Source organism: Salmo trutta, chromosome 15 (assembly GCF_901001165.1).
Source record: "Salmo trutta chromosome 15, fSalTru1.1, whole genome shotgun sequence".
NCBI classification, from domain to species: Eukaryota; Metazoa; Chordata; class Actinopteri; order Salmoniformes; family Salmonidae; genus Salmo; species Salmo trutta.
Genome location: NC_042971.1, coordinates 33344059 through 33358165, shown reverse-complemented (window position 1 = coordinate 33358165; position 14107 = coordinate 33344059). Strand labels below are relative to the sequence as shown.

The 14107-nt window shown below is 42.7% G+C and overlaps 1 protein-coding gene across 2 annotated transcripts; it reads left to right on the top strand.

The window, feature by feature from the left end:
* Window positions 1-5583: 5583 nt before the first annotated feature.
* On the top strand, window positions 5584-9145 carry ubb (ubiquitin B). 2 transcript variants are annotated; one of them, XM_029691128.1, is made up of 3 exons: window positions 5584-5919; window positions 6997-8826; window positions 9055-9145. In XM_029691128.1, the coding sequence occupies exons 2-3, from the start codon at window positions 7005-7007 to the stop codon at window positions 9060-9062; spliced, it is 1830 nt and encodes a 609-aa protein (XP_029546988.1). In that variant the 5' UTR covers window positions 5584-5919; window positions 6997-7004; the 3' UTR covers window positions 9063-9145. The 2 variants fall into 2 exon arrangements, with proteins under 2 accessions (XP_029546988.1, XP_029546987.1); XM_029691127.1 differs by having other exon boundaries at window positions 6997-9145.
* Window positions 9146-14107: the final 4962 nt, after the last annotated feature.

Here is a 14107-nt window from a genome sequence, read left to right as displayed (position 1 = left end):
TGATGGCCGAATGGTAAAGAACATCTAGCCGCTACAGGAACAACATCTGTTAAATAATGTATTAAAAGAAAAGTCTGTGATGGTTATGGAAAATAATTCACAAACTCCATCAAGAGTGTAATTTCAATCCAAACCAGATTGCTATTGGGTCAGGATGGTAAAGGTTACAACTGGATTGATATGTATCTCACCCTGAATCAGGAGTCAAAGGAGTTGTTCAAAGATGAAACAATGTAATTCATTTTGATGAGTGACACAGTATATTGTTTTTTGGTACATTTATTTGACAGCACTTACTTGTGTTGTCTTACCAAGAAACCTGTATTTACCATGAGGGTTGTTCAGCCAGTTTGTACAATGCTATGACTAGCCTATCCATTACAATACTGAAGTTGGTTACCTTTCAAATTATATATAATATCACCAATTTTGAAAGTACCAGCTACAACTATTGTTAGAAAATAGCCCATATTGTGCCATTGACATTAGAATGTTGGAAGCTTAGCCATAGAATCCCATGTAGTGGGGAAGCTATGTTTTTGGATTGTAACTTTAGTGATAGAGGCACCGCATTTCACACACATAGCTAGAACAGGGTTTGCCTCTTGGTGCCCATCACAAGATTCATGTATTAATCCCACAGAAGCCTTTTTCCAAAATGGCCGCTAAACAACTCAATGGTTGGATCGATTTCGCATGACCATACCTGTATGAAATATACTGCTCAAAAAAATAAAGGGAACACTTAAACAACACATCCTACATCTGAATGAAAGAAAAAATCTTATTAAATACTTTTTTCTTTACATAGTTGAATGTGCTGACAACAAAATCACACAAAAAATAATCAATGGAAATCCAATTTATCAACCCATGGAGGTCTGGATTTGGAGTCACACTCAAAATTAAAGTGGAAAACCACACTACAGGCTGATCCAGCTTTGATGTAATGTCCATAAAACAAGTCAAAATGAGACTCAGTAGTGTGTGTGGCCTCCACGTGCCTGTATGACCTCCCTACAATGCCTGGGCATGCTCCTGATGAGGTGGCGGATGGTCTCCTGAGGGATCTCCTCCCAGACCTGGACTAAAGCATCCGCCAACTCCTGGACAGTCTGTGGTGCAACGTGGCGTTGGTGGATGGAGCGAGACATGATGTCCCAGATGTGCTCAATTGGATTCAGGTCTGGGGAACGGGCGGGCCAGTCCATAGCATCAATGCCTTCCTCTTGCAGGAACTGCTGACACACTCCAGCCACATGAGGTCTAGAATTGTCTTGCATTAGGAGGAACCCAGGGCCAACTGCACCAGCATATGGTCTCACAAGGGGTCTGAGGATCTCATCTCGGTACCTAATGGCAGTCAGGCTACCTCTGGCGAGCACATGGAGGGCTGTGCGGCCCCCCAAAGAAATGCCACCCCACACCATGACTGACCCACCGCCAAACCGGTCATGCTGGAGTATGTTGCAGGCAGCAGAACGTTCTCCACGGCGTCTCCAGACTCTGTCACGTCTGTCACGTGCTCAGTGTGAACCTGCTTTCATCTGTGAAGAACACAGGGCGCCAGTGGCGAATTTGCCAATCTTGGTGTTCTCTGGCAAATGCCAAACGTCCTGCACTGTGTTGGGCTGTAAGCACAACCCCCACCTGTGGACGTCGGGCCCTCATACCACCCTCATGGAGTCTGTTTCTGACCGTTTGAGCAGACACATGCACATTTGTGGCCTGCTGGAGGTCATTTTGCAGGGCTCTGGCAGTGCTTCTCCTGCTCCTCCTTGCACAAAGGCGGAGGTAGCGGTCCTGCTGCTGGGTTGTTGCCCTCCTACGGCCTCCTCCACGTCTCCTGATGTACTTGCCTGTCTCCTGGTAGCGCCTCCATGCTCTGGACACTACGCTGACAGACACAGCAAACCTTCTTGCCACAGCTCGCATTGATGTGCCATCCTGGATGAGCTGCACTACCTGAGCCACTTGTGTGGGTTGTAGACTCCGTCTCATGCTACCACTAGAGTGAAAGCACCGCCAGCATTCAAAAGTGACCAAAACATCAGCCAGGAAGCATAGGATCTGAGAAGTGGTCTGTGGTCCCCACCTGCAGAACCACTCCTTTATTGGGGGTGTCTTGCTAATTGCCTATAATTTCCACCTGTTGTCTATTCCATTTGCACAACAGCATGTGAAATTTATTGTCAATCAGTGTTGCTTCCTAAGTGGACAGTTTGATTTCACAGAAGTGTGATTGACTTGGAGTTACATTGTGTTGTTTAAGTGTTCCCTTTATTTTTTTGAGCAGTGTATAATTGAATAATTTCTGAATATGTTTCAATCCTTAATTGCAATACTTAATCTTCAAACATGTAAAATTGATTTATACATGTTAATAGTCATGGATGTGGGCTGATTAAAATGATAAACAATGTTATCCTTTAACTCCTTTCATTATAAGGGCTATAAACCTGTCCCGTACATTCAATTACAATGTAGTAAAATTAAATGTTGAACCTGTTGAGGCCAATTATATAACTTTTAGTATTCTAGTAACAGACCAATCTGCTATGGGCCCATAGTAAGAATACATCTTAATTAAGACTAGCTATGTGTAATAGTTTGCTGCTCTCATCATCAAGATATTTGTTTAAAACCTGTTGGCATCCTTATGGAGTTTCTAGTCCTCTGTTTTATGAAATCCGTTAACAGGATCAAATCAAATCAAATTGTATTAGCCACATGCGCCGAATACAACAGGTGTTGACCTTACAGTGAAATGCTTACTTACGACCCCCTAACCAACAACGCAGTTTCAAAAAAATACAGATAAGAATAAGAGATAAAAGTAAAAAGTAATTAAAGAGCAGCAGTAAAAATAACAAAAGCGAGAGTATATACAGGGGGGGTACCGATACAGAGTCAATGTGCGGGGGTACCGGTTAGTTGAGGTAATATGTACATGTAGGTAGAGTTATTAAAGTGACTATGCATTGCAAATAGTCTGGGTAGCCATTTGACTAGATGTTCAGGAGTCTTATGGCTTGGGGGTAGAAGCTGTTTAGAAGCCTCTTGGACCTAGACTTGGCACTCCGGTACCGCTTGCCGTGCGGTCGCAGAGAGAACAGTCTATGACTAGGGTGGCTGGAGTCTTTGACAATTTTTAGGGCCTTCCTCTGACACCGCCTGGTATAGAGGTCCTGGATGGCAGGAAGCTGGCCCCAGTGATGTACTGGGCCGTTTGCACTACCCTCTGTAGTGCCTTGCGGTCGGAGGCCGAGCAGTTGCCATGACAGGCAGTGATGCAACCAGTCAGGATGCTCTAGATGGTGCAGCTGTAGAACCTTTTGAGGATCTGAGGACCCATGACAAATCTTTTCAGTCTCCTGAGGGGGAATAGGTTTTGTCGTGCCCTCTTCACGACTGTCTTGGTGTGCTTGGACCATGTTAGTTTGTTGGTGATGTGGACACCAAGGAACTTGAAGCTATTGTATTGTAATTATTGCTATTGTAATTAATATTGCAATTATTGACCATGACATTTTCAGAAATCAGCAATTCAGACAACTTTTTGGGCACATTACCACAATTCTGTGAATCATTTAACATCTTTATATCTGCCACACATTCATACTACAATTATATTTCATACAGGTATGGTCATGCAAAATTGATCCAATGAGACCACATTGAGTTGTCTGTGGGGTTAATACGTGAATCCTGTGATGGCCCTGTATCTACAAATCATTTTCAAACCTTGTTCTAGCTGTCTGTGTGAAATATGGTTCCTCTATCACTAAAGTTACATTTACATTTAAGTCATTTAGCAGACGCTCTTATCCAGCGACTTACAAATTGGTGCATTCACCTTGTGATATCCAATGGAACAACCACTGGGGGGGGGGGGGTTTAGAAGGATTACTTTATCCTATCCTAGGTATTCCTTGGCACAATATGGGCTATTTTGGGCTACAATAGTTGTAGCTGATGTTTTCTTAGTTGGCTTTATTATATATAATTTGAAAGGTAATTTCACGACCTTTCAGAACCACTTGTCAAACAAATATAAAAATGTATCAGTTTCCTTTTTTAAGCGATTTATACAGGTCATTCTGACATGTACCCTAGAGGGTTTGTTGATCTGAACATTCCAAAAAAGGTGTCTGATGGATAGCTGTGAATCTAAGCTTTTCAATTAGATATGATTAAAGGGTATATGTGAGCAATAACTTTGTATACTGACATTGTTTGTCATAGGGTAAAATCCCTATAGGAAAAATTAACGGGATGGAGGGATGAAAACAAAGCACACACATCCCAAAGCACACACATCCCTCTTTTCAGTTCGCTGCAGCTAGCGACTGGAATGAGCTGCAAAAAACACTCAAACGGGACAGGTTAATCTCCATCTCTTCATTCAAAGACTCATTCATGGACACTCTTACTGACAGTTGTGGCTGCTTCGCGTGATGTATTGTTGTCTCTACCTTCTTGCCTTTGTGTTGTTGTCTGTGTCCAATAATGTTTGTACCATGTTTTGTGCCGCTACCATGTTGTGCTGCTGCCATGTTGTGTTGCTACCATGTTGTTGTCATGTTGTGTTGCTACCGTGCTGTGTTGTCATGAGTTGCTGCCATGTTGTTGTCTTAGGTCTCTCTTTATGAAGTGTTGTGGTGTCTCTCTTGTCGTGATGTATGTTTTGTCCTATATATATTTTGTCCCAGTCCCCATCACCGCAGGAGGCTTTTTGCCTTTTGGTAGGAGTCATTGTAAATAAGAATTTGTTCTTAACTGACTTGCCAAGTTAACTAAAGGTTAAATAAAAAAATGTATGAAAGAAAAAGCTACCATTGCTGCACTGCTATCACACATTTTCCAACTCTAGGGACATAGACCTTCAAGAAAATCACTATGAAACATTGTAGGCCCAAGTGAGCCCGACTGCCCAAATTTGGGGGTCTGGCTCGTGGACTAAGTAGTGTCAGTTTTTTCAGTTTTTTCTGGCCTACTTTACATGTGCAGACAAAGCAGCTGGTAGCATATGTTGGGAAACACGTGGAGGCTGGACCTCATGCTGCACGTTTCTGCTCTATATTAAGAAGTATGTTGGATGAAAAGGTCTGCTACTGGTTGCTTTTTTACGATTGGGAAATGCCATGACATTTGCTCTTTATGTATTATGTTTACAGAAACAAATGTGAACAACTGACAAATAATTGTATTTGACAGGTTGTGCCATATAGCTTTAATGAAGGGATTGTCTTGGTATTGATACAGTATGAGTAGGCCTATATCAATGGGAGGATATGAGACATATTGTCTAAAAAGTTTCCATTGTTTCATTAATAATCCCCCAACACTGAACAAGCCAAATAATAATTTGAGTCTCAAACTGTTTTTACAGTTGATCGGAAATGACACAAAACATTTTTTAACATCATATCAGTGTTGTTGGGAAAGTTCATGGTAGTCAGACAAGTTTGAAAACGTTCACATTCCAACGCAGCGATACATTAGCATCCACCAATCGTTATTCAGACAAACAAGCGTCCAATCACAGATTCGGAGGATGGGTTCTTCACGAGGATCGTTCCAGCAATTTCTAGAGACATCTCAGCACACAGCAGATAAATGTGACTCCGCCGCGAGTAATTTTTTTAAATCACCTTGTCCTAATCGAGAATTTGTATATGTGTTATAATATGTATATTTATTGCAATCGAAATTGATTAATGCAATGTAAATCGTAAATGTACAGGTTACAGACCGGACTATGTTTTCAATAGCGGATGGATATTGTCACATGACGCTTTTCTACGTCACAACGTTTTCTTTGTATAAATACAGCGCTCCCTCAATGAAATATATTCAACCTAGAAGCAAGAAGAAATTACAAAATACTATTTCTTGAAATCTTCTTTGCGGTCAATCGTAAGTACACTGATTTGATATGTCTGTAAGTTTAACGTTTAAAAATATTACAGATAGTATTTTGTTAGCTAACTACTGGGCTGGATTTACTTGCTTTAAAAAAAAAAAATGAGTAAGGCACAAAAAATATTTTGTGAGGGAAGAGCGAAACACCTTTGTTCAACACCATTCCAGTAACGTTAGACTGTCAGGTCGAATTCTAACGTTACTGGAATGGTGTTGAACAACTTTGTTTCGCTCTTCCCTCACAAAATATTTAATTTTTGTTCCTTACTCATTTTTTAAAAAAGCCTCAATTGTACAAGTGAAATATTTCTCAAACTCCCTGGAAGTTTGTTAGCCGTAGCGACGATTGTTAGTTTTCTCCCCCATTTTTATGCTGCTTCGCTAGCCAGCTGAACAAAGGGCACACTAGTTAGAGGGGGGAAAATGGCGCCGGTACGGAATCCAAACGTTAACGTTACGCCACAGATAGAACAAAGACAGATTTCACCGGATGTATAAATGTGAAGCATCCAAGCCCAGTTGGAGAAGATGTATTTTGGCCGACATTTTACACTTCCTCATCGACGAAACATTTTATCTTAAAGTTCTGTTCCAAAAACAAAATTCTGTTATGAACAGAGTTGACTACGTTTTTTCTATAGACTTTACCGTCTTAAAGTTAAAAAAAAATCACGTTAAGGAGTGCAAAGGCGAATTGAGTTACTAAACGGATATATGCTACAACACCTAATAGTATCTAGCTAGCGCATGCTTGGCTCTGCACACTCGACTAATTTGTCCCACTTGGAAACTACAGGCTGTAGTATATCTTGGTTTAATTATAATAAAATATTTGGTTACAGTCCAACAAATTTGAGCTATGTATGCTTTTGGACCGATTTGAGCTTGCATAATGGCAAATGCATGAAATTAAAAGTTATTGGCATCAGACTAACAGGTTTGATGTGTTCCTTCACCGCAGTAATATTTTCACTTTGTTAACAATGGACATTAGTATTGAGTGGTACACTAATTCAGTAGGGACATAATTTGGATTATTGTTATGATTAACTGATTTCACTTTATTTTCAGGTGCAAGGATGCAGATCTTCGTGAAGACCCTGACAGGCAAGACCATCACCCTCGAGGTTGAGCCAAGCGACACCATTGAGAATGTGAAGGCCAAGATCCAGGACAAGGAGGGCATCCCCCCAGACCAGCAGAGGCTGATCTTCGCCGGCAAGCAGCTGGAAGATGGCCGCACCCTCTCAGATTACAACATCCAGAAAGAATCCACCCTCCATCTTGTGCTGCGTCTCAGGGGAGGTATGCAGATCTTCGTGAAGACCCTGACAGGCAAGACCATCACCCTCGAGGTTGAGCCAAGCGACACCATTGAGAATGTGAAGGCCAAGATCCAGGACAAGGAGGGCATCCCCCCAGACCAGCAGAGGCTGATCTTCGCCGGCAAGCAGCTGGAAGATGGCCGCACCCTCTCAGATTACAACATCCAGAAAGAATCCACCCTCCATCTTGTGCTGCGTCTCAGGGGAGGTATGCAGATCTTCGTCAAGACCCTGACAGGCAAGACCATCACCCTCGAGGTTGAGCCAAGCGACACCATTGAGAATGTGAAGGCCAAGATCCAGGACAAGGAGGGCATCCCCCCAGACCAGCAGAGGCTGATCTTCGCCGGCAAGCAGCTGGAAGATGGCCGCACCCTCTCAGATTACAACATCCAGAAAGAATCCACCCTCCATCTTGTGCTGCGTCTCAGGGGAGGTATGCAGATCTTCGTCAAGACCCTGACAGGCAAGACCATCACCCTCGAGGTTGAGCCAAGCGACACCATTGAGAATGTGAAGGCCAAGATCCAGGACAAGGAGGGCATCCCCCCAGACCAGCAGAGGCTGATCTTCGCCGGCAAGCAGCTGGAAGATGGCCGCACCCTCTCAGATTACAACATCCAGAAAGAATCCACCCTCCATCTTGTGCTGCGTCTCAGGGGAGGTATGCAGATCTTCGTCAAGACCCTGACAGGCAAGACCATCACCCTCGAGGTTGAGCCAAGCGACACCATTGAGAATGTGAAGGCCAAGATCCAGGACAAGGAGGGCATCCCCCCAGACCAGCAGAGGCTGATCTTCGCCGGCAAGCAGCTGGAAGATGGCCGCACCCTCTCAGATTACAACATCCAGAAAGAATCCACCCTCCATCTTGTGCTGCGTCTCAGGGGAGGTATGCAGATCTTCGTCAAGACCCTGACAGGCAAGACCATCACCCTCGAGGTTGAGCCAAGCGACACCATTGAGAATGTGAAGGCCAAGATCCAGGACAAGGAGGGCATCCCCCCAGACCAGCAGAGGCTGATCTTCGCCGGCAAGCAGCTGGAAGATGGCCGCACCCTCTCAGATTACAACATCCAGAAAGAATCCACCCTCCATCTTGTGCTGCGTCTCAGGGGAGGTATGCAGATCTTCGTCAAGACCCTGACAGGCAAGACCATCACCCTCGAGGTTGAGCCAAGCGACACCATTGAGAATGTGAAGGCCAAGATCCAGGACAAGGAGGGCATCCCCCCAGACCAGCAGAGGCTGATCTTCGCCGGCAAGCAGCTGGAAGATGGCCGCACCCTCTCAGATTACAACATCCAGAAAGAATCCACCCTCCATCTTGTGCTGCGTCTCAGGGGAGGTATGCAGATCTTCGTCAAGACCCTGACAGGCAAGACCATCACCCTCGAGGTTGAGCCAAGCGACACCATTGAGAATGTGAAGGCCAAGATCCAGGACAAGGAGGGCATCCCCCCAGACCAGCAGAGGCTGATCTTCGCCGGCAAGCAGCTGGAAGATGGCCGCACCCTCTCAGATTACAACATCCAGAAAGAATCCACCCTCCATCTTGTGCTGCGTCTCAGGGGAGGTATGCAGATCTTCGTCAAGACCCTGACAGGCAAGACCATCACCCTCGAGGTTGAGCCAAGCGACACCATTGAGAATGTGAAGGCCAAGATCCAGGACAAGGAGGGCATCCCCCCAGACCAGCAGAGGCTGATCTTCGCCGGCAAGCAGCTGGAAGATGGCCGCACCCTCTCAGATTACAACATCCAAAAAGAATCCACCCTCCATCTTGTGCTGCGTCTCAGGGGAGGACCTTAAATTTCCCTTGCTTTTTAAAAAAGTTACTGATTATAGTTTTTTATTCTTGAAGCCATAAAGGCACAATAAAGGTATTTCATTTATTTTGTCTTCAGTTTCCTTTCATAGCTTTGAATGCTCTTATACAACAATGCAACATGTATATCTTAAATTGATTGCATGAGGTCTCTTTCATGATGTATTAGAAACATGGTATTATCACACTTGTAATGAAACAATTTTATTCAACCTTTTTATATGACTTGTACCCACGCATGTTGGGTACAGGAGCACATCACTTAATACTTGCCAATGCCTTTTGTAGCAGATCACAGCGAGGACAAGTTAACTTAGTGGAGAGAAATTGTTATGAATCCGCTGAGGTATTACTTCCACATGGTTTACAGCTGGAGATTCAAGTGCTTCGATGGGTTTCATTTTTTTTTAAATGACTAATTACTACAATAAGATTCTGAAGAGACAGCTGGTCTACATGAAATGGCTGGGAATGTAACTGCCATATTCCTAGCCTCCCATTTCCAAAATTGTCCTCTACAACTAGCTGGGGGAATTGCCTACAATGGCAAGATGGGTCACTTTGGGGTAGTATGCATCAGTAATTTTGACTAACGCTGTTTCAAGTGAGAATTGGGCAGAAAATAATTGCTTTTTTTATTACAAAAAAGGATTGTGTAGGTCCAGTAGTTAGCTGCATGGCTAAAAAAAACCTGAAAACTACTTAGATTTTAATTAAGTTCAACTACCACCAAGCTACTGCAAAATGTAGTTATTAGTTACACAATGTAAAAAGGAAGCATCGGCAGTTTTGTACCTGAATTCCTATTAATGAGCCTTTGCCGCCCCCTGTTGACAAAAACTAAAAACAAAATAGCAGCAAAACCAAAGCTATACGGAAAAGGTTTTCAGCCCGCTGATGGTTGAACAAGTAAAGTTAATAAATTACTCAAGCGAAAGTCACCCAGTAAAATACTAGAGTAAAAGTATCTGAATTTAAATGTACTCAAGTAGCCTAACAATGGTGGGAAAAGGACTCAATTGCCATACTTGAGTAAAAGTAAATGCTATACATATAATTGCCTAGCAGCACGATTGCATTTTTATTTTATTTGCTGACAGCGAGGGGCACACTCACCCTACTTGCCGTCTCTGTTCAGCTATTACTGTACATTTCACTCCTTGCAACTTAAGTCACTTTACCAGCAATCACATTCTAACATTAGGCATTCTGACATACATTTAATTGTAAACTAGCATTGGGCGTGGGCTAGGAACATAGGGTGCGGGGAGAACAAAGGATTCCCGTTTATTGTATTTTTACCACCAGCCTATGTGATCACACCAAAGAATCTCACGACATTCAAACTTCCCGCCAGTTCATTGTGAACACTAGCCTATTTTTTATCCAGCAAGCAAGAGCAAGGTGCTTCTTTCCTCGAAAATATATATTTTTACTGAAAGGCCAGTGGAGAAGCTAGTGGAAGGGAACAGTGAAGACTGTAAATTCAAATGTTGTTCATAGGCTGGGGCTATTAATCCACCATTCGTATGCTAGCCTATATATTAGGCCTAGCCAATTTGTGAATTTAGGCGACCAACACCTGTGCTGGAAGTAATTCGTCCCTTGAGGGTGCTGGATTTTTTTTCTTCTTCTGCGCTGCAGACATCTACAGTGCCTCTGGAAAGTATTCAGGCCCCTTGACTTTTTTTCACATTTTGTTACGTTACAGCCTTCTAAAATGGATTAAATAAAAACAATCCTCAGCAATCTACACACAATACCCCATAATGACAAAGTGAAAACAGTAAAGACAAAACAGAACATAATGACAAAAAAAACTGAAATACTTTATTTACATAGGTATTCAGACCCTTTGCTATGGGACTCGAAATTGAGCTCAGATGCATCCTGTTTCCATTGATCATCCTTGAGATGTTTCTACAACTTAATTGGAGTCCACCTGTGGTAAATTCAATTGATTGGACATGATTTGGAAAGGCACACACCTGTCTATATAAGGTCTCAAAGTTGACAGTGCATGTCAGAGCAAAAACCAAGCCATGAGATCGAAGGAATTGTCCATAGAACACCGAGACAGGATTGTGTCGAGGAAGGGGGAAGGGTACCAAAAAATGTCTGCAGCATTGAAGGTCCCCAAGAGCACAGTGGCCTCCATCATCCTTAAATGGAAGAAGATTGGAACCACCAAGTCTCTTCCTAGAGCTGGCACTCGGCCAAACTGAGCAATCGGGGGAGGAGGGCCTTGGTCAGGGAAGTGACCAAGAACCCGATGGTCACTGACAGAGTTCCTCTGTGGAGATGGGAGAACCTTCCAGCAGGACAACTATCTCTGCAACACTCCATCAATCAGGCCTTTATGGTAGTGTGGCCAGACAGAAGCTACTCCTCAGTAAAAGACACATGACAGCCAGCTTGGAGTTTGCCAAAAGGCACCTAAAGACTCTCAGACCATGAGAAACAAGATTATCTGGTCTGATGAAACCAAGATTGATCTATTGGCCTGAATACCAAGCGTCACATCGGGAGGAAACCTGGCACCATCCATATGGTGAAACTATATGACATAGAATACTGTGTAAAATAGCTAAAAGGCTATAAAGTAACATTAACTGTAAAGCTATCAGTCCCTAGTGGAAACATTTACAACTGCAATTAAGTTATCTTTTTAATGTATTTTACCTCAGACAATCAGCTAATGAAGTTGCTAGCTAGTAAGTTAACATAAACTAGCGCTAACTGGGATAGTCATTGTTTAAATGACAGGTAGAAACACATAACATTACTAAAAAAAATATCAAAATGTTTCTAAACAAGTGGATTATTTATCTTAAGGTTTTCCTACTTGTATATTTAAAAAACGACAATTATAGATCTAACTTAATTGGAATATTTTTTAAATCAATTTACCACAAAATCGATATGTTCAAATATCTCCAAAAGTTGTGATGACACATCTGTTTTGTCACCAAAGCCCCATATACCACCCACCACTGCGACCTGTATGCTCTTGTCCGCTGGTCCTCACTACATATTCATCGCCAGACCCACTGGCTCCAGGTCACCTATAAGTCTTTGCTAGGTAAAGCTCTGCCTTGTCTCAGCTCACTGGTCACCATAACAACACTCACCCTTAGCACGCACTCCAGCAGGTATATCTCACTGGTCATCCCCAAAGCCAACACCTCATTTGCCGCCTTTCCTTCCAGTTCTCTGCTGCCAATGGCTGGAACGAATTGCAAAAATCACTGAAGTTGGAGACATATCTCCCTCACTAACTTTAAGCATCAGCTATCTGAGCAGCTTACCGATCGCTGCAGCTGTACACAGCCCATCTGTAAATAGCCCATCCAACTACCTACCTCTTCCCCATATTGTTTTTATTTACTTTTTTTTCTCTTTTGCACACCAGTATTTCTACTTGCACATCAATCACTCCAGTGTTAATTTGCTAAATTGTAATTACTTCGCTACTATGGCCTAGTTATTGCCTTACGTCCTTACTCCATTTGCACACATTGTATATAGATTTTTCTATTGTATTATTGACTGTACTTTTGTTTATCCCACATGTAACTCTGTGTTGTTGCTTATTGTCGCACTGCTTTGCTTTATCTTGGCCAGATCGCAGTTGTAAATGAGAATTTGTTCTCAACTGGCCTACCTGGTTAAATAAAGGTGAAATAAAACATTTAAAAACAGAGGACATTTTTTGTTGAGCAAGAGCAGTGGCAGCCAGGGAAAGTGTTGGGAAAATAACTTGGTGACATCTTGTGGTCTTAATGTGCATTACAAGTCATTGAAATTACTTGGAAACAACGTTGATTCAACCAGTGTGTGCCCAGTGGGTTCTCACAAGGGAATGACCATAGCAGGTTGTAAACAATGTTTAATATTGTTCTTCAAATTATATATGGAAAATATTAATATTGTTTCCAACTCCCAATCAGCAACTGCACTGTAAATTCGGCTGCATACTGAAAGTTGAGATTGCTGGAAGGCCAGTCTCTTTGGCAAATGACAGAAGTGGAAAGGAATGGAATGTTAGCTAAAAAGACTTGTCCAAAACTAGCACACTCCAACACTCAGACACAATTTACAAATGCAGTATTTGTGTTTTGTGAGTCAGCCACATTAGAGGTAATGCGCTATATTAATAGGTTTGGAATTGGAACATATTCAAGTCAAATCAAACTTAATTTGTCACATGCGCTGAATACAATTGTAGACCTTACCATGAAATGCTTACTTACAAGCCCTTAACCAACAGTGCAGTTCAAGAGTTAAGAAAATATTTACCAAATAAACGAAAGTAAAAAATAAAAAGTAACACAATAACATAATAACGAGGCTATATACAGGGGGTACCGGTACCGAGTCAGTGTGCAGGGGTACAGGTTAGTAGAGGTAATTTGTACATGTAGGTAGGGGTGAATTGACTATGCATAGATAATAAACAGCGAGTAGCAGCAGTGTACAAAACAAATGGGGGTGTCAATGTAAATAGTCCGGTGGCCATTTGGTTAATTGTTCAGCAGTCTTATGGCTTGGGGGTAGAAGCTGTTAAGGAGCCTTTTGGTCCTAGACTTGGTGCTCCGGTACCGCTTGCCGTGCGGTAGCAGAGAAAACAGTCTATGACTGGGGTGACTGGAGTCTCTGACAATTTTATGGGCTTTCCTCTGACACCTCCTATTATATAGGTCCTGGATGGCAGGAAACTTGGCCCCAGTGATGTACTGGGCCGTACGCACTACCTTCTGTAGTGACTTACGGTCAGATGCCGAGCAGTTGCCATACCAGGCGGTGATGCAACCGGTCAGGATTGCTGTCCTGCCTGAGCATTCTAAATGTAATGAGTAGCCTACTTTTGGGTGTCAGGAAAACTGTATGGTAAAAAGTATATATTTTCTTTAGGAATGTACACTCTAAGAAAAAGGGTTCCAAAAGTGTTCTTCGGATGAAGAACCCTTTTAGGTTCTAGATAGCAACCTTTGTCTAAGAGTGTAGTGGAGTAAAAGTAAAGATACTA